The sequence below is a fragment of the Macaca thibetana genome, chromosome 6, assembly GCF_024542745.1.
Source record: "Macaca thibetana thibetana isolate TM-01 chromosome 6, ASM2454274v1, whole genome shotgun sequence".
Lineage (NCBI taxonomy): Eukaryota > Metazoa > Chordata > Mammalia > Primates > Cercopithecidae > Macaca > Macaca thibetana.
Window position 1 is genome coordinate 31,442,372 of NC_065583.1, and position 27,207 is coordinate 31,469,578.

Here is a 27,207-nt window from a genome sequence, read left to right on the forward strand (position 1 = left end):
TCTTTGGGATACCTGAGGAGCACCGCTCCTTCCCCTCCCTTTGTCCGGGAGGAGAAGCTGAGGCTGTGACAGGGCAGGGAACAGAATCACCCCTGGAGCTAGGGCTGTTCTACAAGGTGGCCCACCCGAGATGAGGGAATAACAGTGATGCCAGGCCCTGTGCTGCTAAGCCCTCTACACATGTGACATGCCATCCCTGTGTCGTGGGTGTTTGCCCTTCAGTCCCGGGCACGCAGTGATGGAGGAAGGGACAGAGGCTGTGGTGAGACGAGAGCCAAGCTCCCAGTTTGCGCAGCGGTGCTCCAGACTGTGTTCCTGTCTACAGCGTCTACACACCAGCCTCCACACTGCCCCTTAGGGAGCTCAACTCCTTTCTTCATCTTTTCCAAAAAGAACATTTCTTAGTTCTTTTGCTGATTACAAAAACAAAGACAAGAGTAGCTTCAGAAAAGCGTAAAAGACTGTAAAGCTCACTCCTGCCCTCTCCAATGTTTTGATCAATTTCCTTCCCATCTTTTTCCTGCCCGTAGAGACATGTGTGTAGAGCCCCACAGCCCTTTGGGGAGCTGACGCTACAGGCATAGGTATCGGGGTGACTCCTGGCTGCCCACACTGGGTTGCAGCCAGGCACTCCTGTGGCCAGGTGGCGCTGGGGAGGCCACAGGAAGGCGCCTCTGTACACACCCATCTTGTGACCTTTGCCTTGGGGCGCTGTCATCGCCTCTGGGTGTGAGCTCTGTGGGTTCTAACTGTCATTTTGGCAGCCTCAGTGCCCAGCTTGGCCCAGCAGGTTGGTTGAAAAGGGTCGATCCATGGGCATTCCTATTGGGATAGCCTGAAGGATGAGTGAGTGTGTGAGAGAAGAAATTCATGAGTGGCAAGGGGCAGGAGGGGAGGGGAAGGCAAAGCCTCCAGGCTCTTCTGTGATGCTCCTTTACCCCCAGCCACGTGTCCCTGACTGGGGAGAGCGACGGTGGCTACATGGACATGAGCAAGGACGAGTCGGTGGACTACGTGCCCATGCTGGACATGAAAGGAGATGTCAAATATGCCGACATCGAGTCCTCCAACTATATGGCCCCCTACGATAACTACGTTCCCTCTGGTGGGTGGACACAGTACCCCACACCCACGCAGGCTGATGCTCTTCACATGCCCAGCCTTGCCAAAAACCCTGGGAAGAAGGGAGTCTCATGCCCATTTCATAGATGTGGAAATTGAGGCTAGCCACCTGGCAAAAACTGCTCTGTAGTGGACCGCTGTTTATGGGTCCAGAAACATGCATAGAACCCACAGGGAGGGAGAGAGCAGGGATGTGGGAGGACCTGGCCTTTTGTGGTGCTAGGGAAAGTGATCTACTCAGCTTCGGCCCCAGGCTGGTCTAGTGTCCCTGAGAGGCAGGCAGGCAAGGGCTGGGCAAAAGTGGCCCAAGAGCTAATGCCAAAACTGTTTCTGGCCAGTGAGGGCACTGATAAAGCAGGAGAACTTTGAGTTCGATATTAAGAAATCATTCTCCTTTTAGGGGAGACCTAGGTGATGAGTAGCCATCTGTCTTGGACATTCAGTCTCCCAGGAGCCAAAGGGCAGGGGTCCTGTGGGCCAAAAGGAGACATAAGATAGCAGGTGACCCTCTGCTTCTCCTCCAGCCCCTGAGAGGACCTGTCGGGCAACTTTAATCAATGAGTCTCCGGTGCTAAGCTACATGGACCTTGTGGGCTTCAGCTACCAGGTGGCCAATGGCATGGAGTTCCTGGCCTCCAAGAACGTACGTGTGGTTGTGGTAGAGCACAGTAGGGGCTGTGGGGAGGTGGGTCAGCCAGTCAGCCAGCATCCTCCAAGAGCACCCGCACACCAGGATGGCCTCTCGCATGTGGGCAGTGTTGCATTTTCCCAAAGCCCTTGGCATGGAGGTTCTTTCCCCACAATTGCCCCCAAGGCCTCAGCTCCCCTCTCCCCAAACCCAGTGCGTCCACCGAGACCTGGCGGCCAGGAACGTGCTCATCTGCGAGGGCAAGCTGGTCAAGATCTGTGACTTTGGCCTGGCTCGAGACATCATGCGGGATTCGAATTACATCTCCAAAGGCAGTGTGAGTACCTTCTCTGGCCCTTGTGGGGCTGTCACCGTGTGTCTGTGACCACAGGAACAGTTTCCCTCCTGACCAGTGTGGCTGCAGCTCATGGGATATCTGTGTGGGGCTCCTCGTGGCCTGCTCTGACAGCGGTGGTGGGCTGTGCCTGCCCAGCTATGTGTGCAGGGACAGGAAGGGGAGCCGCCCAGGAGAGCATGGAGCAAGTATAGCAGTGGGGAGGGCTGGCTGTAATGGGTCCAGGGTGGGGGAAGGGGGAACAGGCCGAATGTGTTGTTCCAGCAGTGGTGGGCAGAGGAAGGAGCCCAGGTGACAAGGCAAGAAAGATGAGCAGGTCACACGCAGTAGCTGGGATTGGTCTGGTTAAAACATGATCCTTCTGCCTGTCTCTCATCTCCCCACTTTTCAGCAAACCCCAGATGGAGGGATGCTAGGCCCAGAGATCAAATGTAGCCAGGATGAGAGCTTGGGGGGTGCCTTGACAAGTCCCTGGCTCCCCCACTTCACTACTCAGACCCTGGAGATTTTCCCCAGGGACAGGGGCTGCCTTGTCCCCAGCTAGTGAGAAAAGAAACAGCTTCTGGTCCTCTGGCCAGCACTGGGATGGACATGGGAACTGTGACCAGGGCCCTCACAGGGAATGGGAGGGAGAAGTGATTGTGGGTGGGAACTGCCAGGTACCCTTCTCCTGTCCCAGGTGCAGAGTGGGGCTGAGGTCCTTCCCTGCACTCAGCACCTATCCTGACCTCCCTACAGACCTTTTTGCCTTTGAAGTGGATGGCTCCAGAGAGCATCTTCAACAGCCTCTACACCACCCTGAGCGACGTGTGGTCCTTCGGGATCCTGCTCTGGGAGATCTTCACTTTGGGTACGCTTGCTTCTTCCTCCAGGCCTCAGCATCCTGGCCTGGGGTCTACCTCCAGCAATCACGCCTCTGGCCTGGTGGGGCTATGGGACAAGCCCTGATACCGGGATCCTGGTTCAGGTCCCAGCTCTGCTACCTTCTCTCTGCTGTGTGATGTTAGCAAATTCTTTGCCCTCTCTGGGTCTCTTTAGCTCCCTGTGTGAGTATTGACGGGTTTGAACAGTGACATCAGAAAGCCTGCTTGGCTCTCACATTCTGGCTGTCTATCCTGGGGAGGGTGGCGGTCTCTGTCCAGAGCCCATGAAGGAGCCCACAGTTCCAAATGCCAGGGGCACTGCCCCCTCCCCCATACCAGGGCCAGCATGGCTCTCCTTGTCCTGTAGAAGAGGGTGCCCTGCCACTTTTCCAGCCCTGAGCCTGTGTGTCTCTTGTCTATGCTCTCCAACAGGTGGCACCCCTTACCCAGAGCTGCCCATGAATGAGCAGTTCTACAATGCCATCAAACGGGGTTACCGCATGGCCCAGCCTGCCCACGCCTCCGACGAGATGTGAGTGGAGCTTCATGCATTTGGGTGGATTTTGTACTGCAAACAATAGATATCCAACTCTACTGGCTTAAACCAAAGATGAGAGATTTGTTAGCTCAGAGATCTAGAAAGCCTTGGTGTAACTGGATCCAGCCGTGCAAAGGATGGCATCAGGAACCTCTTGTTCTAGCCCTGAGCTCTGCTTTGCTCTGTGTGGCCTCATTTTCAGGCCAGCATTGCTCAAATGGCTACCAGCAGTGCCAGCCTCATGTCCTACTGCTTGCTGCATAGTGTCAGCAAAAGTCCCAGAGCTGACCTTCAAGGGCTCAGGTGGGGTCACATGCCATCAAGAACCGACCGCAGAAGCTGCAGGACTGAAAACGATTGGCCAAGTTTGGGTCCTGTGCTTACCCAGGCATAGTCAACCTGTGGAACCATGTGGAATGGGGGCTCTGAGAGGGCCTCCCAAGGGAATATCCAGAGGCAGGACCTCTGGATACACCCAGCCACCACTTCCCCCCAGCTCCTTTCCATGGCTCACCTTGTTCTGAGAGGCAGCAGCCTCCCACTCCCCCAGCCCTGCCTTGTCCCCTGAACCCTGGGCCAGAGACCCTGACCCTTCTCCTCGTCCCCAGCTATGAGATCATGCAGAAGTGCTGGGAAGAGAAGTTTGAGATTCGGCCCCCTTTCTCCCAGCTGGTGCTGCTTCTCGAGAGACTGTTGGGCGAAGGTTACAAAAAGGTATGTTGAGGCAGGGTAGGGGTGGAGCACAGAGAGCTCTGGTGTAGAAGTCAGACACCAAGTACAAGGCTCTGTGTGATGGGCTGGCATTTAGGGGACCACCCTTTGTCCTCTCTGGGCCTCAGTTTCCCTGCTGGTTCTAGGAGGGGATGGGCTGGCGCTATGAGTTTATTTTAGGAGCACAGAGCTACATGGAAGCTGATCGATTCGATGCAGGGAGGGGGCCTAGAGCCCTGTCTGTCTTGCTGCCTCCCTCGGGCCTTTGCATCCATACCGAACCATGGGGCTCCTTCAGAAGTGTGAATAACCCCAGGTTACATGACCATGAACCACCTGACCACTTGGATCCTGTCATAGGATCGTCTCTCCAAGGCCCAAAGAGCCAGCAGGGCCCTGAAACCCTGCCCCGTCCAACAACAGGGCTCCGAGTGAGGAGGAAATACACATCGCCTTTGACACAGAGGCAGCTCCTTCCTTGGGTCCATTTCTCACCCCCACTGCGCCCCGGGGATGGTCCCAGGGACCTGGGAGATGGAGTAAGGTCATCACTACTTCACAGCCAAGGAAACTGAGGCCCTGCGGAAGGAGGCTGAGGCAGCATGAGAGCCTGTGCCTGTCTGCTCTGAAGTCGGGGAAGAGTTAGAGTCCTGGGTGTGGTTCTGATAACTGCCCCTCCCTGGGTGGTGCTGAGCTCACCATGCCTTGTAAGATTCTATGTGAGATGGGAGGTCTGCTCAGCCGTGTGGCTTGGGCAAATCCCTTTCCCCTCTGAGCAGCGGGGAGCTTATTTATACAAAGGGGGATGGGCCAGGTTAGAAGATCCCTGAAGGCAACTGTGGCCTGACCATCCCTGTTTCTTTGGTTCTCCCTGCCCTGGGAGCAGAAGTACCAGCAGGTGGATGAGGAGTTTCTGAGGAGTGACCACCCAGCCATCCTTCGGTCCCAGGCCCGCTTGCCTGGGTTCCATGGCCTCCGATCTCCCCTGGACAGCAGCTCCGTCCTCTATACCGCCGTGCAGCCCAATGAGGGTGACAACGACTATATCATCCCCCTGCCTGACCCCAAACCCGAGGTTGCTGACGAGGGCCCACTGGAGGGTTCCCCCAGCCTAGCCAGGTAACCACTGTGGCCTGGGGCCAAGGATATCGTGTGTGTGTGTGTGTGTGTGTGTGTGTGTGTGTGTGTGTGTGTGTGTGTGTGTGTGTGTGTGTGTTTGCCTGCATGCGTGCTGTCAGGCTTGCCTCAGAGGTAAGTTACCTAGGGTAAGTACTTATCCCTAACAACAAATAAAAGAGAGAATGGAACTCATTTGAACTTTGATGCCCTGAGGTGGAAAGGGCAGGTTAGTAAAAACAAAAGTATGGGCTGGGAATTATTTGCAAGGTAGCTATTTCCTTTAAGGGAGCCCCCAGAGGTTATCTATACTCTCTCATCTCTAGGTCCTGTCCTAGCCCCAAGGAGAAGAAGCAAACCTACTTAGCATCCCCAGCACCCCAGTTGTTACTCATGGCCAGCCAGAGGCCTATGTTCTGTTCTTCAGCACCATGCCCTGGGGCTGGAGAGAGCCTCCAGGGTTGCAGGAGTCAGAGGCGCCTACAGGAATTCAGGACAGAATTCAGATTGGGAAGGAGATTGTGGTTTTCTTTTGCCTTGGGAAGTGGTGAAGTTACAGCTCAGCGGGGGCTTTATAGGGGGACCCTGCTGTTGCGGGGACTTGATGTCCACACAGGATCTCCCCTTAACTGGAGAGAAGGGCTCCTCATGAGGCCACGCCCACCTCCAAAGCAAGATCCAGCCCAAGGTGAAGTGGCTGGAGCCCCAGGCTGGGGTACTGTCCCAACTCTGCCACTAGCCGCTATGAGACCTGGGAAGGCTTTTCCTCTGAGAGCCTCAGTTTCTCCATATGTGCCAGGGGTGCACACAGGCCTTAGAAGGCTCCCAAAGGCCCTCATTGCTCTAACTGTTGAAGAGACGAATCATCCAAGAGTTCCAGTGGATGGCGCAGAGGAGTGAAGTGCAGCTCTCCCACAGCTTGAGGTGTGAACGCAGAGGAGTGAAGTGCAGCTCTCCCACAGCTTGAGGTGTGAACGCAGAGGAGTGAAGTGCAGCTCTCCCACAGCTTGAGGTGTGAACGCAGAGGAGTGAAGTGCAGCTCTCCCACAGCTTGAGGTGTGAATGCAGAGGAGTGAAGTGCAGCTCTCCCACAGCTTGAGGTGTGAACGCAGAGGAGTGAAGTGCAGCTCTCCCACAGCTTGAGGTGTGAACGCAGAGGAGTGAAGTGCAGCTCTCCCACAGCTTGAGGTGTGAACGCAGAGGAGTGAAGTGCAGCTCTCCCACAGCTTGAGGTGTGAACGCAGAGGAGTGAAGTGCAGCTCTCCCATAGCTTGAGGTGTGAATGCTCGCCCTGTTTTGTGCCCTCAGACAAGCTGCTTCACTGTGTAAACATTGGTGTCCTCTTCTTCTTTTTTTTTTTTTTTTGAGATGGAGTTGCACTCTTGCCCAGGCTGGAGTGCAGTGGTGCGATCTCGGCTCACCGCAACCTCCGCCCCCCGGTTCAAGCAGTTCTCCTGCCTCAGCCTCCCGAGTAGCTAGAATTACAGGCATGGAGCACGTCTCTACTAAAAATACCCGGCTAATTTTGTATTTTTAGTAGAGACGGGGTTTCTCCGTGTTGAGGCTGGTCTCGAACCCCTGACCTCAGGTGATCTACCCGCCTCGGCCTCCCAAAGTGCTGGGATTACAGGCGTGAGCCACCGCACTCGGCCGGTGTCCTCTTCTATAAAATATAAACAGTAAAAGTACTTCTATTAGGCAGTCATTGCAAGGATTAAATGAGATAGCATACACCTTTAGGGGTGCAGAGGAGGCAGATGCTAGTGGGTGAGAAATGAGCTTTGGAGCCAGCCAACCCTGCTCTGAAGTTCCAGCTCCTGCACTTCCCTGCTGTGTGAAGTGGGGCAGTGACATAACCTCTCTGAACCACACTTTCCTCATGGTGCAGGCATTGCATAGTTTTCACAAGAGTTAAATGAGCCGGAGTGTGTGAAGCCCATGGTGCAGGGGCAGACACACCGAAGGCTCTTCATGACTGCTGCTGTAATCCTCCTGGGCTCCTTCCTAGCCTGTCACTCACTGCCTCCTTCCTCTAGCTCCACCCTGAATGAAGTCAACACCTCCTCGACCATCTCCTGTGACAGCCCTCTGGAGCCCCAGGAGGAACCAGAGCCAGAGCCCCAGCTTGAGCGCCAGGTGGAACCAGAGCCAGAGCTGGAACAGCTGCCGGATTCAGGGTGCCCCGCGCCTCGAGCGGAAGCAGAGGACAGCTTCCTGTAGGGGGCTGGCCCCCACCCTGCCCTGCCCAAAGCTTCCCCTCTGCCAGCACCCAGCACCTCCTGGCCTGGCCGGGCCTCCTGTCAGCCAGGCTGCCCTTATCAGCTGTCCCCTTCTGGAAGCTTTCTGCTCCTGACGTGTTGTGCCCCAAACCCTGGGGCTGGCTTAGGAGGCAAGAAAACTGCAGGGGCCACGACCAGCCCTGTGCCTCCAGGGAGGCTAACTGACTCTGAGCCAGGGTTCCGCCCAGGGGACTCCGTTTTCCCATATGTAAGATGGTAAAGTTGGGCTTGATGCCCAGAATCTAGGATTCTCTCCCTGGCTGATAGGTAGGGAGGTCAAATCCCTCCCTGGAAAGATTCTTGGGGTTATTGAGGTGGTAAATTAACTTTTTTCTGTTCAGCCAGCTACCCCTCCAGGAATCATAGCTCTCTCCTCGCACTTTTATCCACCCAGGAGCTAGGAAAGGGACCCTAGCATCCCCGGCTGCTGCCTGAGCTGGGGCCTAGCCTTGGGCAGTGTTGCCTCATCCAGAAGAAAGCCAGTCTCCTCCCCATGATGCCAGTCCCTGCTTTCCCTGGCCCAAGCTGGTCTGGGGCCATTAGGCAGCCTAATTAATGCTGGAGGCTGAGCCAAGTACAGGACACCCCCAGCCTGCAGCCCCTGCCCAGGGCACTTGGAGCACATGTGGCCATAGCAAGTGCCCGTGTCCCTGTCCTTCAGGCCCATCAGTCCTGGAGCTTTTTCTTTATCACCCTCAGTCTTAATCCATCCACCAGAGTCTGGAAGGCCAGACGGGCCCCGCATCTGTGATGAGAATGTAAATGTGCCAGTGTGGAGTGGCCACATGTGTGTTCCAATATATGGCCCTGGCTCTGCACTGGATCTGCTATGAGACTTTGGAGGAATCCCTCACCCTCTCTGGGCCTCAGTTTTCCCCTTGAAAAAATGAACAAGTCGGACTTATTAACTCCAAGTGCCTTGCCAGCACTAACATTCTAGAATATTCCAGGTGGTTGCACATTTGTCCAGATGAAGCAAGGTCATATACCCTAAACTTCCATCCTGGGGGGTCAGCTGGGCTCCTGGGAGATTCCAGATCACACATCACACTCTGGGGACACAGGAACCATGCCCCTTCCCCAGGCCTCCAGCAAGTCTCAAGAACGCAGCTGTCCAGGCCTTGACTTAAGAATGACAGCCGGTGTCTTGGAAAGCCCCCAGCAGCTGCCCCAGGGACGTGGGAAGACCACGGGACCTCTTTCACTACCCCCGATGACCTCTGAGGGTATCCCGGGCAAAAGAGACAGAGGGCAAATGAGATCACCTCCTGCAGCCCACCACTCCAGCACCTGCGCCGAGGTCTGCGTCAGTTATGTCTTGTAAAGGACAAGAAGCTTCAGATGGGTACTCCAAGAAGGATGTGAGAGGTGGGCGCTTTGGAGGTTTCCTCCTCAACCACCAGCTGCCCCATCCCTGAGGCAGCACTCCGTGGGGGTATGGTTTTGTCACTGCCCAGACCTAGCAGTGACATCTCATTGTCCCCAGCCCAGTGAGCATTGGAGGTGCCAGGGGAGTCGGTTGTAGCCAAGGCGTCCCAGCACGGGGAGGGTTGGGAAGGGGGTGCAGGAAGGGCACCAGCCCTGCATTGCAGGTTGGCACCTTACTTCCCTGAGATCCCCAAAGTTGGTCCAAGGAGGGAGAGTGGGCTCTCAATACGGTACCAAAGATATAATCACCTAGGTTTACAAATATTTTTAGGACTCACGTTAACTCACATTTATACAGCAGAAGTGCTATTTTGTATGCTGTTAAGTTTTTCTATCTGTGTACTTTTTTTAAGGGAAAGATTTTAATATTAAACCTGGTGCTTCTCACTCACAGACTTTGTAGTGTCTCTTGGGTTTGGGTTCCTGTCCGTGGGGAGTGTGGAGTGGGGCACATGGGGCTCAACCAGACGCAGATCCCCAGACAGATCCCTTCAGCTCTGAGTCTCATTTCATTCATCTGTTAAGTGGGGATTTTCACTCTCCCACCCCTCTCCAGAAGCTGGGTGGCCTAGACCTTGGGCTTGGTTTCCCAAGGTGGAAAGCGAACAGGCTTTTCTGGCTCCGCAGAGCCTGGCCTTGAGTCGGGCAGGAGGGTGTGGGGCTGCAGGGCCGCTCCCAGGCTCTGGTGCTGAGGCGCCCCACTGCCCCCACCATGTGCTTTGGCTTTGGCTATCAGCTGGGACACCCTCCCCTCCACTCCGCCCACAGGCCCGGATTGAGGCCAGTGTGCTCCGTGACAGGCAGCTGCTAGAGCCCAGATTCCAGGTCCAGGTGAGTCATGGTCAGGCCCCAGGTAGGAGAAGGGCAGACAGAGTGTCCAAAATCGTGAGAGCATGAAGTGAGGAGAAGGCGGAGAAGAGAGAAGAGGAAGAGGAAGAGAGGAAGCGGAGAACTGCAGCCAGGGTAAGGACAGGGGAGGGAAGAGGGTGGTGACCAGGCTGTGGCTTTGAGGGCAGAGGGCATCCACCTGCAGGACCCAGACTCCTCATGGCTGCAGCAGCTCAGGGGCTGTGGGGCCCGCATGAGTCATAGGCTCTCCTGCTGAGCCTGTGGGACCCGGGCCTGTGGGACCCCGGCAGGAACACAGGGCCAGGGGCAATAGGGCTACTGGGGGCAGGGGGCAGAGTGCAAGGGGTCTCGGGCCCAGGCAGGGATATGTGGCCCTCCACCAGGGCCCAGAGTCTTGTACTTGGCTCACTTGAGGTGGACTGGGTGTCAGCCTGAGGTCCATCACTGTGTGTCCTTAGCTCCTGCCTTGATCTCTCTGAGCTGGGGAAAGGGCATCTCCATTAGAGTGGGTGGGGGAAGGACCTCATTTTGGAACCACAGGCCTCCCTGGACTGCCTCTAGGAGTCTGGGGCTGTGGCTTCAAGTGGGGAAAGGAATGAAGCCATGGGACAGTTCTGACTCACAGGCCCAGCCGCCAACTCAGGGGCAGCTGAGCCACACCAGGGAAAATACCTGATGGCTATAAGGCTTGGCCATGCAAAGCCCACTGTCCCAGGGGTCCTGGCTTCAGAAAACACCCAGTGCCTGTGACTTCTCTTCTAGCTGTGGCAGGAGTTGAATGAGGTGATACCCAGATCTGCCCTGTAAAGAAAATAGCCCACATTCCAGACAGGGATTATCTTTGCTGATGCAAAAGCCTCTGTCTGGAGGTCAGAAGATCTCAGCTCCCTGTGTCTCAGGCCTGCTCCTTATGGGAACTTGAGTGGATTACACATCAGGCTTCAATTTCCCCAGGGCTAAATGGAGCTAGATGCCACACTAAGACAAAGGATGATAAAAATCTGGCTACTACTATCCAACAGTTATTACGCCCCAGGGCTATCTGGTTGCTTCACACACATTTGCACATTTTACTTTCCCATCAACCCAGTGACCTGAGTCCTACTATTATCCCATGTTACAGATAAGACACCAGTCCAAGCTGTTGCTGTTTTGTTTTGTTTTGTTTTTGTTTTTCTAGTTAAAGAAGTTTATTCCAGGGCAAAGTGTGAGGGCAGTCATCAGGAAACAGGAAAACCAGAGAATGGTGATCAGTGCTTCCCTGTGTGTGGCAAGGTGAGGATGGTTTATATAGCCAAACACAGGAGCAGGCAACACAATTACATTTTCCACACACAGGTTAACGTAGAGATACAAGATTGGACTGGCTACTATTGACTACACTTTAAGGGGGCTGCTTAACACTCATTTGTAAAGAGGTAAAGATCGTCAGCGTGTCATTTAGTCCAGGTTTGAATAAAGAATGGGGAGCCTGGTTAAAGTATAACATTCTCAACACAAAAGCCAGGAGGCAATGGTCAGAGAGCAGTCCTGTGACGTGACTCCATTTCCAGGGCTTAACTTTTCCCATTGGCAGAATCAACTGGGGAGGTCCTGAAATTTTATTTTATTTTCACAATTTTGATTTGCATTCAAATCAAATCAAATGTGCATTCAGGGAGGTTTTGAAGTGACTTGCCCAAGATCATCTGGTCGGTGTGGCAGGGATGGGAGAGGAGCCCAGGTCAGACTGACTCCCAAGTCAGCACTCAGGGAGGTAAAGGGCCCACCCAAGGTTGCAGAGCCGGGAACTGAGGAAGCCTGCGACAAAACTCCTGTCTTCTGTCTCCAGACCTTCTGGTGCTGTGTTTCCCCAAGAGAAAGGATAGGAAAGGGATGGATGAGAAAGGAGAGCTAACATCATCCGAAAGCCAGAGAAAAATAATAAAAACTAATTTGTGGGAGGGCTTGGGCCTCTCAGGCTCCTGTGCAGAGGGCAGGCAGGGTCTGGGGTAACCACAGGTCAGCCCCTGCTGGGCTCTTGCCTCCCCATCTCTCCCCTCACGCGGGCCCAGGGAAGACGGGTGAGCTGGGATTTTCCTCCCAGACAGATGAGCCACTTGGACTGCACAATTCTTCCACCACCCCACTCACGGCCGGGGTTCTTGTTCCTGGAAAAAGAGGGAAAGACTCAAAAGAGCTATTTCTGCCGGGGCCCTGACCTGCCGCTGAGGAGGGCCTCACAGCTCCCATTCAAGTCCCTTCTTTGAATTAGGGCACCGTCTCTAACAGGCCCCTTTTATTTTAGTTGTAATGTTCGGTTTTACAATTAAAAATTATTTTTATTGAGCCTCAGGGTATTTCCTTCTGTCTTTGAATATGCCTTTTGTTTCTGATTTGTGCAACCATAAGTGCACGTGAACCTCATGGATGTTGGCTTAGGCAAGTGGCTTCTATGTAATTAGCGGTGATTCCATCTTAATAAAGCCCTGTGATCTGACCAAAAAAAAACACAAAAAACTTGATACAAGTATTTATGTCATATATGCCTGTATTTAAAAATCCATTACCAAAATACATAATATAGAAAGAGGAGGTCTTTGTGTATTTTTATATGTTAAATGCAGTAACACTTTAAGTCTTTATTCTCTTTATTCAGCAACTCTGTGTGTACAAATTTATCTTGTTGAAATTCTGCCTCTCACTATAGTTTAGTTATATTTTTCAAAGTTTTTTTCTTTGTATCATACTAATATTTGTATCTGTACCTATCTACATAGAATATAACTATAATCTTCAACAAAACTCCCACTACCATTGTGCAACTTTTTGTTTTTCACTTAACAGTACATCATGGGCATACTCACAGGTCCATGGGAAATACAGATATTAATTCATTCATTTTGAGAGATGCACATAGTTTAAAAGCTAGCCTGTGCCAGACATTATTTAACTAATGTTAGAAATGCAAAATGCTCGTTCCCCAGTGCCACAAAGAAATAGCACTCGAACGTAAATTTAATTTCCTCAGCAAGGCAATTTTTACTTTCTGCAGAAAGGGTGCTCCTGGCAGATGGAACAATGGTGAGAGCACACCTGGACAGGGGAAGGGAAGAGGTTCTTATTCCTGACACAGGTAGCCTGTACTGCTGCGTTGTTCCCCTATTGGCTAGGGTTGGACCACATAGTCTAAGCTAATTCTGATTGGCTATTTGAAAAAAGGAGCAGGAGTACAAGCTGGAGTGCCGGGGTGAGTAGTTTAGTGGGAAGGGTGGATACAGAACAGGTGGCTCACGATGAGTCAGGACGGAGCAGGTGACTCAGGTCAAAGCAGGTGACCAGGGGAACAGATGTGAACTACTGATGAGGACAGTGGGGAAGTTGTTTACCGAAACTAGAAGCAAGGGGGCGAAGAGATGCAGGCAGTTAAACTTTAAAATGGAGAATCAAAGAATAAGAGCTGAACATACTGACATACTGATTCTTTGAAGAGAAACTTGGGGTTCACTGTATTTTTAACACCAATCTCCTACTGAGGGGCATTTGGACTATTTCCCATTTTTTAGAGTTATAAGTTATGCTACAATGGCTATTATATATAAAATATGTTTGTTTTTGCATATTTAAGTATTTGTTTCCATAGCATAAATTCCTAGACACTGAGTTGTTGAGTAAAGAGAATAAACATTTAAAATGTTACTGAAGTCTAAAAATTCCCTTTAAAATACATGTCATAGTGCTCTGGGTGGCTAAGAAAATCAAACACAAACAACAGAAACAACGTTATTTAATTCTAGCTAAGTGCTCTGGACTGGTGGAGGAAATATGGAGCCTCTTTGGTTTATTGAGAAAAGTCATAAGTGGGTGACAGAAAAGAGTTGAAGACAGAAATGTGCCAAGTTGAAACATTCTCCTTGGCATAACCAGAAGCACCAAGAGGGCTTGGCAAGGCAGGAAGCTTCCCACAGTGCAATTCAGTGCTGCTGCAGCTCTACTAAGCCATCACCCCACGTCTAGACAGGGCATCCCACCCATCGGGAAACCCAGCCTTCCCTCGCCACTCTGCTCTGCCCCAGTCCCTCATGGTGAGTGGCGTGCTACTATCAGTGGTCCCATCTGATCCTCACAATTAGCCTGTGAGAGGAGCCTCCAGATGACGAAGTTGAGGCTCAGAGCCATCAAGTGACTTGGCTACAGTCACCACAGGGAGGCTCTTGCCTGCCAGCTTCCCTGCTCCTACCTTCCCCGGGGGTGTCTAGGTCCAGTTCCAGATCTCAGAGTGGCCAGCAGGCTGAGCCCTGGGGTCAGGGGCCAACTGCCTACACAGAATGTGGCTTCTGGGATTTCCTGGGGGGCTCCTCCTTGGGATGGGGTTCTGGGGCCGCTCTGGGCCATGAGAGTTTCCCACAGCTCAGAAGAAAATCTGCCATGGCTGTGTAGGGGTCTGGCCTGGGGCAGGGAACTGGGGACATCACAGAAGCCAAACTGTCTCCCTGTACCACCCCCTCCCAGCTGGCTCTCCCCTCACCCACATGTTCTTGGCATACAGGTCTGCCCTCTCCAGCAGCTCCCACCCCCTACCCGCTCAGGGCTCCTCTCCTTCTCCTGCTGGGCTTCACAGCTGGCTGCCCTTGCCCAACTCCCCTTTGCAGATCCACAGTCTCTGGTTTTAGATTTTGTGGGTCTTCACTGCAGGAACTAGAAAAGTCACAAACATGGGGAAGTAACACAGTTTCTGGAAAATCACAGAATTCTAAGTCCTTGTTTCCCCCTCTGAAGAGACAAGAGGGAAGCTGCCACATCCGAAAATTTTTCTTCTTCATTCTTGATCTTCCTGAAGCATAGTGATGGTCTTGGTGCTCCCTCGCTCAAACATCTTCAGTGGCTCCCCACGGCCCAACAAAGTCGAGACTCCTTCATGGAATCTTTAAGGCCCTCCCTGATCTGATTCCAACCTCTCCTACTGCCTCTCCCACATCTGCCCTCCAAGGCCCATCCACCCTGTGTGGGCCACTAGCTTCCTGACCTTTGCACCCTTTTTTGGTGCGGCCATCACCACCTAGAATGCCTAGTCTTTTACAGCTGAAGGTCAAAGTCTTGCTTAAGTTTCTAGCCTAGCAAAAGCTACTTTTTCCAAGAAGCTTTCTTGATTCCTGAGCTGAAAGTGGTTTCTCTTTGCATTCCTTCCTCTGTGCCTCTTACGGGCCCTCACATCTGTTCCGCATTCTTCGCCTCCCATACCCTTGCACTCTTATGCCTCCAGGCCTTTACTGTACTGTTTCTCCTTCTTGGAACATTCCTTCCTCCTCCCTCTATCTCTCCCCCAACTCCTCACCCTTCTCACTCCCTCTCAGCTCAGTTAGGGCCTTCCTCGACTCTTCTCTCCCGTGGTCCCAGGACATCTTGCAACTCCCCCTGTGGCCTGGTTCCTCTCCTGACTCTGACAATAGGCTGTGAGCTGCAGAGGGGAGGGACCACACCCAACCTGTTCACCACCATGTCCCCAGGGCCAGGGACAGTGATTGAGAAATATCTGTTGCATGCCCTTCACCTGCATTATTGTCTCACTGGATCTGAGTCAATAGCCCCTTCCCCACTTCACATATGAAGAAACAAGGCCTTGAGAGGCCAGGGACCTGGCTGTGGTTAGGAGTGGGGAATGAATTCCTGGTCTATCTGGCTCCAAAGCCTAGGCTGTTCCCCTTTACCCTCGATCTTCCTGAGAGCCCCCGCTATTGATGAAGGTCGGCGGTTGAACATGTGGGCTCTGGCTCTGGGTTCCTGGGTTCAAAACCCAGCTCTGCCACTTAGTGTAACTCCGGGCAGGTCACTTACCATCTTTGAGCCTGTCTTTCTTCATCTGTAACATGGAGTAATTACAGCTTTCCCCTAAGGTGGCTGGAAGGATCAATGAGGTGATCTGTGCAAACAGCTCAGTCCACAGACTGGCATGAAGAGTGAGCTCAATGGACAGGATGACCCAGAACAGTCCTTCTTCATGCCCCTGTGTTAATGCAATTATTAATAGCACCCCTTCCAGTCTCAAAGCTTCCAAATTGGATGATAAATCATGTTAATGTCCATAGATGTCAGGTATTATCAGCTGCACTGTATAACACCACTTAGCTACTTGCCTTACCTCCCACCCAGGCGGTGAGGTCCCTGCATGCAGGAAAGTGCTCTGAGCCTTGGCCTTCCTGGGCCCAGAACAAGGCCTGACACATGAAGCATTTGCTGAATGAATTGCTTTTGGGGTTGGAGAGCTTCTACTTGCTCTTCATTTATTCATTCATTCACTGGATTGTTTACACGTTTCTTCATGCATCTAGCATTGACTGAGCACTCATCTGCCAGTCAGGGCCAGGTGTGGAGGGCATAAAGAAGACCAGAAGGGCGACTGGCCCTACCAGGAAACTCCTGCTGCAGAACGAGGGGGTCAGAATGACATCACACCAATAACCACTCTCATAACTGTGCTTGTGTTGACAGTGAGAAGTACCAGGAAGCTCAGGGAGCCACAAGAGACGAAAAGACAGGCACTCAGTCCGGCAAAGGGAGGCGCCAGGTGGAAGCAGAAGTATGTGGAACAGGAAGAAAGAGTGTGGGGGTGTATGCAGGAGCTGCAAGTGTTCCGTACAGCAGGGAGGGTGGATGGAGAAAGAAGAGGCTGAGATCAGATGGCAAAGGCCCCTGTAAGCCCTGCTAGAGGGGATGGCCTCGATCTGCTCTGTGGAGCTGGAATAGTAATGGGAGCAAATACCACATAGTACTCCAATTTAGACACTAGAGCTCAATGCTCAGGTCTAGAAATAGGTGTGGTCAAACCTTTTCGGTCTGGGATCAAAGAGGAACCAGCTGCCAAACTGCCATTATTCTGTCTGAGTCCCTGGCTCCTAGCCTGGGCCCACTCCACTCTCTGGTGGGGAACCTCCTAGGTACCAGGTCATGGGCTGCAGCTGGGGTTGACTAGGCAGGAGGGTGGGGGCTAAGCTGTCCTTGACCTGGGGTCTGGAGGTTCCAGGGTCCATGAGTCAGGCAGGGAGATGAAGACTAGGCCTTCAGTATGTGAAGGGTGACATGGCCCACACATTTACTTCAGAATTTCCTAATCCTTGGGCAGTCATGCAAACTCTTCTCAAAGTTCCTCTGCCACAGGAAGGGGTAATGTCAATTTGGGATTCTTGTTTGTCACCTTGCCAGCAGCATCACCAAGGCTTCCTCCGTCAGGGTTTACCCCCAGTGAGTCCCACGGCACTTCCCCACTCCATGCCCACTAGCGGTCAGCACACCCACTGCTGGGGGAGGTCAGGATCGCCCTGTGCAGTGTGCTGGTCATTAGCATAGGCTCTGCAGCCAGGCTGCCTGCTTCCAGTCTCAGATCTGTCATTCCCTGGCTCTGGGACCTTGGGCAAGGGAACTAACCTCTCTGAGCCTTGGTTTCCTCATCGGCAAAATGGCGATAATTAATAGAATCAACCTCTTGTGTTAAAAACATTAAATTAGATAAATATGGAAGGAGCCTGCTGTGGTGCCTGGCATATAAATAGCACTCAGAAAATATTAGGGAGTCCAGTGTGGTGGCTCACACATGTAATCCCAGCCCTTTGGGAAGCCAAGGCAGGAGGATCGATTGACGCCAGGAGGAGTTTGAGACCAGCTGGGGCAACACAGAGAGACCCTGTCTCAACAAAAAGAAATAGAAAATTAGCCAGGTGGGTGGTGTGTGCCTGTAGTCCTAACTACTCAGGAGGCTGAGGCAAGAGGATAGCTTGAGCCCAGGAGTTTGAGGCTTCAGTGAGCTATAATTCTGACACTGTACTCTAGCTTGGCAACAGAATGAGACTTGCCTATAAAAAAAGGGAAAAAGAAAAAAAAAAGAGGCCAGGTGTGGTGGCTCACATCTGTAACCCCAGCACTTCGGGAGGCCAAAACAGGCAGATAACTTGAGGTCAAGAGTTTGAGACCAGCCTGGCCAACATGGTAACACTGTCTCTATTAAAAATATATATATATATATATTTTTAAGATGGAGTCTCGCTCTGTCACCCAGGCTGGAGTGCAGTGGCACGATCTTGGCTCACTGCAACCTCTGCCTCCTGGGTTCAAGTGATTCTCCTGTCTCAGCCTCCTAAGCAGCTGAGATTACAGCTGCCTGCCACCATGCCTGGCTAATGTTTTGTATTTTTAGGAGAGATGGGGCTTCACTGTGTTAGCCAGGCCGGTCTCCATCTCCTGACTTCCTGATCCAACCACCTCAGCCTCCCAAAGTGCTGGGATTATAGGTGTGAGCCACTTCACCCAGCCTCTGTTAAAAATATTAAAAAATTGCCAGGTGTGGTGGATGACAAGGTCAGGAGATCGAGACCATCCTGGCTTACATGGTGAAACCCTGTCTCTACTAAAAATACAAAAAACTAGCCGGGCATGGTGGCGGGTGCCTGTAGTCCCAGCTACTCGGGAGGCTGAGGCAGGTGAATGGCGTGAACCCGGGAGGCGGAGCTTGCAGTGAGCCAAGATCACGCCACTGCACTCCAGTCTGGGAGACACAGCGAGACTCTGTCTCAAAAAAAAAAAATAAAAAAGAAAGAAAAAAAATTTAAAAATTAGCTGGGCGTGGTGGTGGGTGCCTATAGTCCCAGCTACTCAGGAGGCTGAGGCAGGAGAATCATTTGAACCCAGGAGGTGGAGGTTGCAGTGAGCCGTGAGCCGAGATCACTCCACCACACTCCAGCCTGGGTGACAGAATGAAAGTCCTTAAAAAAAAAAAAAAAAAAAAAAAAAAGAATGAATGGAAAAAAGAGAAAGGATTAGGCCACTAGGTGCCATTTTTCTAGGAGGACAGAGTACCTTCCTGCTCACAGGACTTTGGGATAAAGCATTCATTCATTAACTCATTCACTCTTCATACATCTGAAATCAGTGGATCAGAATGGTCAGGTATACCTGTACCACAGGAGGCAGAAATGCCCTTACCAGCTGGTGATCTTGGGAAAGTGACTTAACTTCTCTGAGCCTTGGTTTGCTCTTCAGTAAAACAGGGATAATAACCACACCGACCTCTAGAGTTGAGGATTCAATGAGAAAATTCCAAAGAGCATTGGCCATGCTGCCTTCCACGTAGTGGGCACCTGATAAACATTTGAAGCCTGCCATGCAAGGAAAATGCTGGGATGCGGCTAAACCCAAAAGGCCTGGGATGCATAATAAGGATACCTGCCCATCTGGCAGGAACAGGGAGGCTCCCAGGAGGCGGCGAGTCTGAAGGAGCTATAGGAGTTAGCTGGATGGATAGAAATGACACGACAAGCAGCATCCTTTGATCCTGGGGACAGAGACAGGTCCGGCCAAGGTGGCCTAGCCCATCCCTCAGGACCACTGTAGCCTCCACCTCTCTTGCTGGTTATACCCCTCCTCTACCTAAACATGTTCCACCAGAGAGGGGTCTCTGCCAGCCTGGGTCAGGGACTTGGTGAGAATTGCATGAAAGCTAGGCAAGATCACACACAAACTTTGCATCCACTAGTGAGCTTGTTACCTGTGCAGGTACCCGCCTCCTACCCCTAAGTCAGCAGGCCTGGGATGGTCCTGGAATCTTCATTTTAATAGTTACCCCTGTGATTCTGAGGCTGGGGTCCCTGAAGTGCACTTGGAGGTGCACCCCTCCAGAGGCCTCCAGGCCATTAAGGACCCATGGTCTATAGGATCAAACCCGGGCACCCTGCCGGGTGGTCAGGGACTCTCAGCACTTGAACCTCACCCCCTTTCTACTCCCATTTCCACTCCATTCCTTCACACTCTGGTTGGCCCCGGAGAGTCCTGATTTTTCACCCTCTCTGCCCCTATGCTATTCCTTCTCCTGGGATCTCCTTTCTGCCTGAAGCGTTGCTGCTCCTCCTTCAAGGCCCAGCTCCAATGCCACTGATCTGGAAGACCTCACAGACTCTCCATCTTCTGTTCCCCAGCGCCATCTGATTGTGCTTACGTTACAACACTTAGGGGCTTGCCTCCGAATGTGTTGGACTTTAAGAAGTTAATGTCACATTGATGACCTTGCATGTTGTTGATCTGATGAGAGTGAGGGAGGCCAGATGTGCCTGGAGACCGTGTCCCAGGAAAGACTACTAAGAAACCAGAGTGCTCAACCTGGAGAACTAGCACCTTCGGGACCACGAGGGCTGTCTACATCACTGGAGGCCTGTCGAGGAACAGGGAACAGAGCTGCCTGAGGGTCCAGAGTGACAGGTAGCTGTCACAGGGAGGCAGATCTGGCCCAGATAGGGAAGCATGGGCTAACTGCTTCCCACAACAGGTGGATGCAGGTGACCTGTCAGAAATGCCCCAAGGGGCACAGGGAATGGTATTGGCCAGACAATCCAGGTAGTGGGGAGTGGCACCCAGCTACCTAGGCCTTCGACTCAGAAAATTCAGATTCTGGCTCTGAGCCTTCCCCAAAGTAGCTGTGTGAACTAAGTCACTAACCCTCCTTGACCTTCCTTTTTCTTATCTATACAACAGAGATATGCACTTCACTGATCGCCTGTGACCCAGGCCTGTATGAGAAAATGGAAATGAAAGTGGCTTGTAAACAGTAAATGCCTCAGCCTTCCTAAACGAGACATGAAACCCGGAAGTCAGAAATGAAAACACAACAGATTTGACTACACACAGCAAAAACTTCTGTGCGAATACAAAAAGCAAAAGAAAGTTAGAAGAGAAGTGGCAAACTGATGGAAAATATTTTCAGCATTTCTGATAACAGGGTTAGCAGACATAATACAGATAATAAATAGTTCAATAAACTGGGTGTGGTGGCTCACGCCTATAATCCCAGCAGTTTGGGAGGCCGAGGCACGCAGATCACTTGAGGTCTGGAGTTCGAGACCAGCCTGGCCAACATGGTAAAACCCCACTTCTACTAAAAACACAAAAATTAATTGGCCGTGGTAGCGGGCGCCTATAATCCCAGCTCCATGGAAAGCTGAGGCAGGAGAATCGCTTGAACCTGGGAGGCACAGGTTGCAGTGAGCCAAGATTGTGCCACCGCACTCCAGCCTGGGTGATAGAGCGAGATTTGGTCTCAAAAATAAAAAATAAATAGTCCAATAAATCCATAAAGACAAAAAAAGGACAAAGGATATCTGTAGAAGAAATACCAATAGCCAATACACACATGGAAAAAAAGGTTTATTTCATCACTCATATAGAAAATGCACATGAAAACTCAATGAATTAACATTTTTTCCTATCAGACTGCGAACAATTTTAAAGATCAGTGATATTCCATGTCAGCAAGTTTACAGTGATGCTGCATTTCTCACACACTGTTGGTGAGAATGCACATCCACATGGCCTTCTTGGGGGAACAATTTAAGAATATCTCCATGTTTTAACGTACCTACCCTTTGACCTGACAATCCCACTTCTATGAATGGATCCTGCTCCAATGATAGCATATTTGCACAACGATTCATGTGCAAGGATGTCCACTGAGCATTGTTTGCAATGGAGAAAAATTAGAAGGAACTAGAGTGTCCACTTGTTAGGGGAATGGCGAGATAAATTATGGTACATCCTTACCACGGGATACAGTGAGGCAATTTTAAAAATATGGTAAATCTCTATGAACTAATATGGAAAGATTTCTAAGATGTGTTGAATGGTTAAAAAAAAACCCAATGCAATAAATAGCATATGATACTATTTTTAAAACTATAAAGTAGGGATGGGATGGATGAGTGGACGGATGGATGAACACATCTGAGTGCAGGCAAATGCCGGGAAGAGTATACACATACTCTTACAAGCAGTTGAGGCAGGGAGAGAGGCTGTGATTAGGAGAATAAGGGTTTGGGGGACCTTCCATTTAGGGGGACTGCATATCTCTTTATGGATGAATATCCTACAGTGATCACTAGCGTATGTGTGTGTATGTATATATACACACACACATACATATATACGTGTGTATACATATATATAAAGGCAAGGAAAGCAAGCAAGGAGTGGGAGGGGATTGCCAGCACCACCACTCTCTGCCTGGGTCCCATGACAGCTGGTGGCAGACTAGTAGACTTGCTGATTGCCTTTGCTGTTCATTTCTCTTCAGATGCCTTTCTTTCTCTTCACTGCCTCTGCCTGGCAAAATCCAACGCTCCCAGGCATCCCACCTCCCCTAGTTCACTCTATCAGTTAGCTGTTGTTGCATAGCAAACAACCCTACAAAGCTGCAGTGACATATACCAATAAACACATATTTCTCACTCATCTACAGTATTCAGCTGATCTGGCTGGATTGCTAGGGTTTTCTCATACATCTGGGGCAGCTGGGGACTCTGCTTTAATCTAGCTTTGGCTAGGGTACCTTAGCCATGCCAGCTCAGGCGTGTCTTTCTCATAGTGATGTTAGCAGCATCCACAGGCAAGGAGAAGCATGCAATGCCTCTTGTGGCCTAGGCTTGAAACTGGAACACCCTCACTTCCATCTCATTCTATCGGCCAAAGCAGCTCCCGCACGACCAAGCCCAGATTCAAGGGGTGGAGAAATAGGTATCACCTTTTTTTTTTTTTTTTTTTCTGAGAGCAACTGCCAAGTCACATGGCAAACAGATCGGGTACTGAAAGGAATGAAGAATTAGGACCATTCACGCAATCTCCTTTGGATACAAAGAGGGGAAAGACAAACCACAGAACGGGAGAAGGCATTTGCCACCATGTAACCAATCATGCATATAATTGTGTGTAGCTGTATTGTACTTGTTTATTTGGTTTATATTATACTATTATATATATACTACTTTTTACTAATCTATTCTATTATTGATGGTTATTTCTTTTTTTTTTTTTTCCAGTTTGAGGCTATAATGACAAATGCTGCTATGTATCTTAATACACTTGTGTACACATTTCTATTGCACGTATGCCTGCTGGGGAGTAGAATTTGTTGGATCGTAAGATAATGCATTTTCGTCAACCTAAGTAAATAATGCTAAACTGTTTTCCCAAGTGGTTGTATCAATTTATACCCTTACCAGCAGTGTATGAGTTTTCCTGTTGCTCCACATCTTAGCCAACACTTGGTAAGGGAGTTAATTTCTGTATATGTTGTATAGCTGGAAATGAACAGTACTTTAAAAAATATGGTTAGCCAGTGATCTTAGGTCCATTTAAAACTGTCTTTTCCTCCCCTATCCCCACCAGTTCTATTATCTGTCAAGTGTCCATATGATCCATAGCTAGAAATTTTTTTTTTAAGAGATGGGCTCTCACTATGTTGTCCAGGCTGGACTCAAACTCCTGGGCTCAAGGGATCCTCCTGCCTCAGCCTCCTGGATAACTGGCATTGGTGCGTGCCACTGTGCCCAGATACTGGGATCTTTATTTTGTACCACCAGTCTATTTGTCTATCTGTCAGCCAACATCAAGCTGTCTTAACTATCTTTATAATATTTCTTCATATCTACTGAAGAAAGACTTCCCTTTTCTTTTCATTTTCTTCAAGACTGTCTTGGTTATTCTTGGCCCTTTACATTTTTTTCCCATTTGTTTTATGAAAATTTAATTTACACACAATAAAATTCACCCTTTTTAGTCTACAATTCTGCTACTTATGACAAATGTATATAGTCGTGTTTATCATTGTCACAATGAAGCTATATTTCCATCACCAAAAAAATTCCCCGCCCCTCCCCGGTCCTTTGAAGTCCTCCCTCCACCTCCAGCCCGGGTCAGCCAATGATCTATTTTCTGTCTGTTTGCAAGAGTGTCATGTGAGTAAGATCATAGAGTATGAAGTTTTGCATCTGGCTTCTTTCACTTAGCATAAAGAATTTGAGAATCATCCACATCGTCATGTACATCAGAAGTTTGTTCCATTTAATTGCTGACTAGCGTTCTATTGTATGGGTATACCATAGTTTATCCATGTAACAGCTAAGGGACATTTGAGTTGATTTCAGTTTGAGCTGATTACAAATAAATCCACTAGAAACATTTGCTTAGAGGGTTTTTTGGGAACATCAATTTCCATTTTACTGAATTATGGTAAGGATTTCCTTTTTAACTCTATAAGATACTGCCAGACTGATTTCCAAAGTGGCTGCTCTTTTGCATCCCAACTAGCAATATGTATATGAGAGTTCTATTAATAGTTGTTAGTGGCCAGGCACGGTGGCTCATGCCTGTAATCCTAGCACTTTGGGAGGCCGAGGCGGGTGGATCATCTGAGGTCAGGAGTTTGAGACCAGCTTGGCCAACATGGCAAAACCCCATCTCTCCTAAAATACAAACAAAATTTAGCAGGGTGTGGTGGCGGGCGCCTCAATCCCAGCTACTTGGGAGGCTGAGGCAGGAGAATTGCTTGAACCTGGCAGGTGGAGGTTGCAGTGAGCCGAGATCATCCCACTGCACTACAGCCTGGGCGACAAGAGAGAGACTGTCACACACACACAAAAAAAGTTGTTTGTATTCTCATCCTTACCAGGACTTGAAACTGTCAGGTTTTCTGATTTTTGGTTTTAGCCATTTAATTAAGTATGTAGTGGTATTTCATTGTGGTTTTTAGTTTGTATTTTCCTAACAAATATTGATGTTGAGCATCTCTTATATGGCAAATTATCTTATCACTTATATATATTATTGTTCAATGTTTTCCTCGTTTTTACTGAATCATTTATTTTCATATTGAGTATTGAAAATCTTTATGTACTCTTGATAAAAGTCCTTTATAAGATATGCGATATCAAATATTCTCTCTTGATCTGTAGTTTGTCTTTTAACTATCTCTTTAAAAGAGTAGAAGTTTTAAATGTTGATGAAGTCCAATTTATAGATTTACTTTTTAAGGTAAGCCAAGTGAAACAGTGGGTGTGGAGAAGGAACAAAGAAACCTGTAACTGGTTGTGATCAATTTGTTGTAAACACCCCTGCACTCAGACAGCCTAATTTTTTTTTTCTTTTATGGATTATATGGATCTTTTTAAGCGTTGTGTTTAAGAAATCTTTCCATAACCCTCAAGGTCATGAAGATTTTCTCTATTTCTTGTAATAGTTGTATGGTTTTGCATTTAGGTCTTTGATCCATTTTGAGATAATTTTGTATAAGGCTTAAGTTATAGATCAAGGTTTTCTATGTTTGTTTGATTTTTTGTTTTTTTCTCGTTGCATGTGGATAGCCAGTTGTTCCAGTACCACATTTTGGAATGTCTATTCTTTATTCTTTTAATTACTTTTGCAAATTTGTCAAAAATCAATTGGCCACATATGTGCAGTTCTATTTCTAGACTCTATTCTGTTTCATTGATGTACATGTCTATCCTTTCACCAGTACTATATTATAGCTTTATAGTCTGTCAACTAGGTAGTACGAGGGCTTCAACTTTGTTTTTTTCCTAAACTATTTTGGCTAATCTAATTCCTTTATGCTTCCATATAAATCTTAGAATCAGCTTGTCAATTTATACAAAAATTCCTGCAGAGATTTTGATTGGCACTTTGTTGAATCTGTAGATTAACCTGGAGAAGAATCAGCATGCTTAAAAATATTGAATCTTCAAACCCATAAACATGGTATATCTCACCATTTATTTAGGTCTCATTCATTTTCTTTCCTCAGTGTTTTGTACACAGTATGCAGATCTTGCACGTATTTAGTAAGATTTATACCTAAGTATTTTGTGTTTTTTTCAGTGCTATTGTAAATAGTATTTGTAAAAACTAAATTTCACTTTTAATTTGATTTTTGATATTGAACTTGTATTCTGTGATCTTGCTAAGTTTACCTACAGTTCTAGTAACTTTTGTGCATTTTCTATGAAGACAATCATTTTATCTCCAAATAGAGACCATAATGTTGTTTCTTGTTTTGAACTCTTTCTTTTCTTTCTTTCTTTCTCTTTCTTTCTTTCTCTCTCTCCTTCCTTCCTTCCTTCCTTCCTTCCTTCCTTCCTTCCTTTCTTTCTTTCTTTCTTCCTTCCTTTCTTTCTTTCTTTCTTTCTTTCTCTTTTTTTCCTTCTTTCCTTCTCTTTTCCTTCCTTCCTTCCTTCTTTCTGTTCTTCCCTCCCTTTCATTTTTTGAGACAGAGTATCACTTTGTTGCCCAAGCTAGAGTGCAGTTGCACAGTCCCTGCTCACTGCAGGCTGGACCTCCTGAGCTCAAGTGATCAGCCTTCCAAGTAGCTAGGACTATAGGTGTGCACCACCACACTAGGTTATTTTAAGATTTTTTTGTAGAGACAGGGTCTGCCTATGTTGCCTAGGCTGGTCTCAAACTCCTGGGCTCAGGCGATCCTCCTACCTTGGCCTCCAAAAGTGCCGAGCTTACATTGTGAGTCACTACACCTGGTCTATTTCTTTTTCTTGCCTTACTACAGTGTCTAGGATATCCAGTACACTGTTTAATCGTTCAGTATAATGCTGAACAGACATCCTTGCCTTGTTTCTCATCTTAGAGGGAAAATATGCAATCTTTCACTGCTAAGTTTAATATTTGTGGTAGGGTTTTTACAGATGCCCTTTACCATGTTGAGGAAATTCCCTTTAGAAATGAACATTGAATTTTGTCAAAGCATTTTTCTGCAGCTATTAAGAAGCCTAGTGATTTTTAAAATCTTGATATGGTAAATTATATTGCTTGATTTTTGAATGTTGAACATTTCAACCTTTAATTCCTGTAATAAATACCACTTGGACCTGATGCATTATCCTTTTTATATATACTTGGATTTGATTTGCTAAGATTTTCTTCAAAATTTTTGCATCTATTTTCATAAGGGATATTGGTCTATAATTTTATTTTCTTGCAATATCTTTGTGTGGTCATGATATTGGGATACTGCTGGTATCATACAAGGAATTAAAAAGTGATCTCTCCTATGCTATATTCTTAAAGCGTTTTTGTAGAATTGGCTTTCTTTCTCTCTCTCTCTCTCTCTCTCTTTCTTTTTTTTTAATGGAGTCTTGCTCTTGTTGCCCAGGCTGGAGTGCAATGGCATGATCTCAGCTCATTGCAACCTCTGCCTCCTGGGTTCAAGCAATTCTCCAATTTCAGCCTCCCAAAGTAGCTGGGATTACAGGCACCTGCCACCAGGCCTGGCTAATTTTTGTATTTTTAGTAGAGACAGGGTTTCACCATGTTGGCCAGGCTGGTCTCAAACTTCTGACCTCATGTGATCTGCCCGCCTCGGCCTCCCAGAGTGCTGGGATTACAGGCGTGAGCCACTGGCCAGGTCAGTATTATTTATTTCTTAATTGTTTGGAAGAATTTGCCAGTAAAACCGCTTGAACCTGAAGAGTTTTTTTGTCTGTTTTTGGTTAGAAGGTTTTTAACTGCAAGTTTAGTTTTTA

The 27,207-nt window shown here is 49.0% G+C and overlaps 2 protein-coding genes across 2 annotated transcripts in view; both read left to right on the forward strand.

Annotated features, from left to right (window-relative positions):
• The window catches only part of PDGFRB (platelet derived growth factor receptor beta), a 42,246-nt gene extending 32,815 nt beyond the window's left edge, over positions 1 to 9,431 (forward strand). The window contains exons 16-23 of the mRNA XM_050793629.1: positions 945 to 1,105; positions 1,647 to 1,765; positions 1,965 to 2,087; positions 2,844 to 2,955; positions 3,401 to 3,500; positions 4,115 to 4,220; positions 5,104 to 5,336; positions 7,370 to 9,431. Coding sequence (XP_050649586.1) covers positions 945 to 1,105; positions 1,647 to 1,765; positions 1,965 to 2,087; positions 2,844 to 2,955; positions 3,401 to 3,500; positions 4,115 to 4,220; positions 5,104 to 5,336; positions 7,370 to 7,553 — 1,138 coding nt within the window. The 3' untranslated portion in view covers positions 7,554 to 9,431. The remainder of the gene's footprint in view (positions 1 to 944; positions 1,106 to 1,646; positions 1,766 to 1,964; positions 2,088 to 2,843; positions 2,956 to 3,400; positions 3,501 to 4,114; positions 4,221 to 5,103; positions 5,337 to 7,369) is intronic.
• Positions 9,432 to 9,862: 431 nt separating this feature from the next.
• Positions 9,863 to 27,207, forward strand: part of CSF1R (colony stimulating factor 1 receptor) — a 61,007-nt gene continuing 43,662 nt past the window's right edge. Inside the window, exon 1 of the mRNA XM_050793633.1 lies at positions 9,863 to 10,003. The gene's annotated coding sequence lies outside the window, so the exon portion shown is untranslated. The remainder of the gene's footprint in view (positions 10,004 to 27,207) is intronic.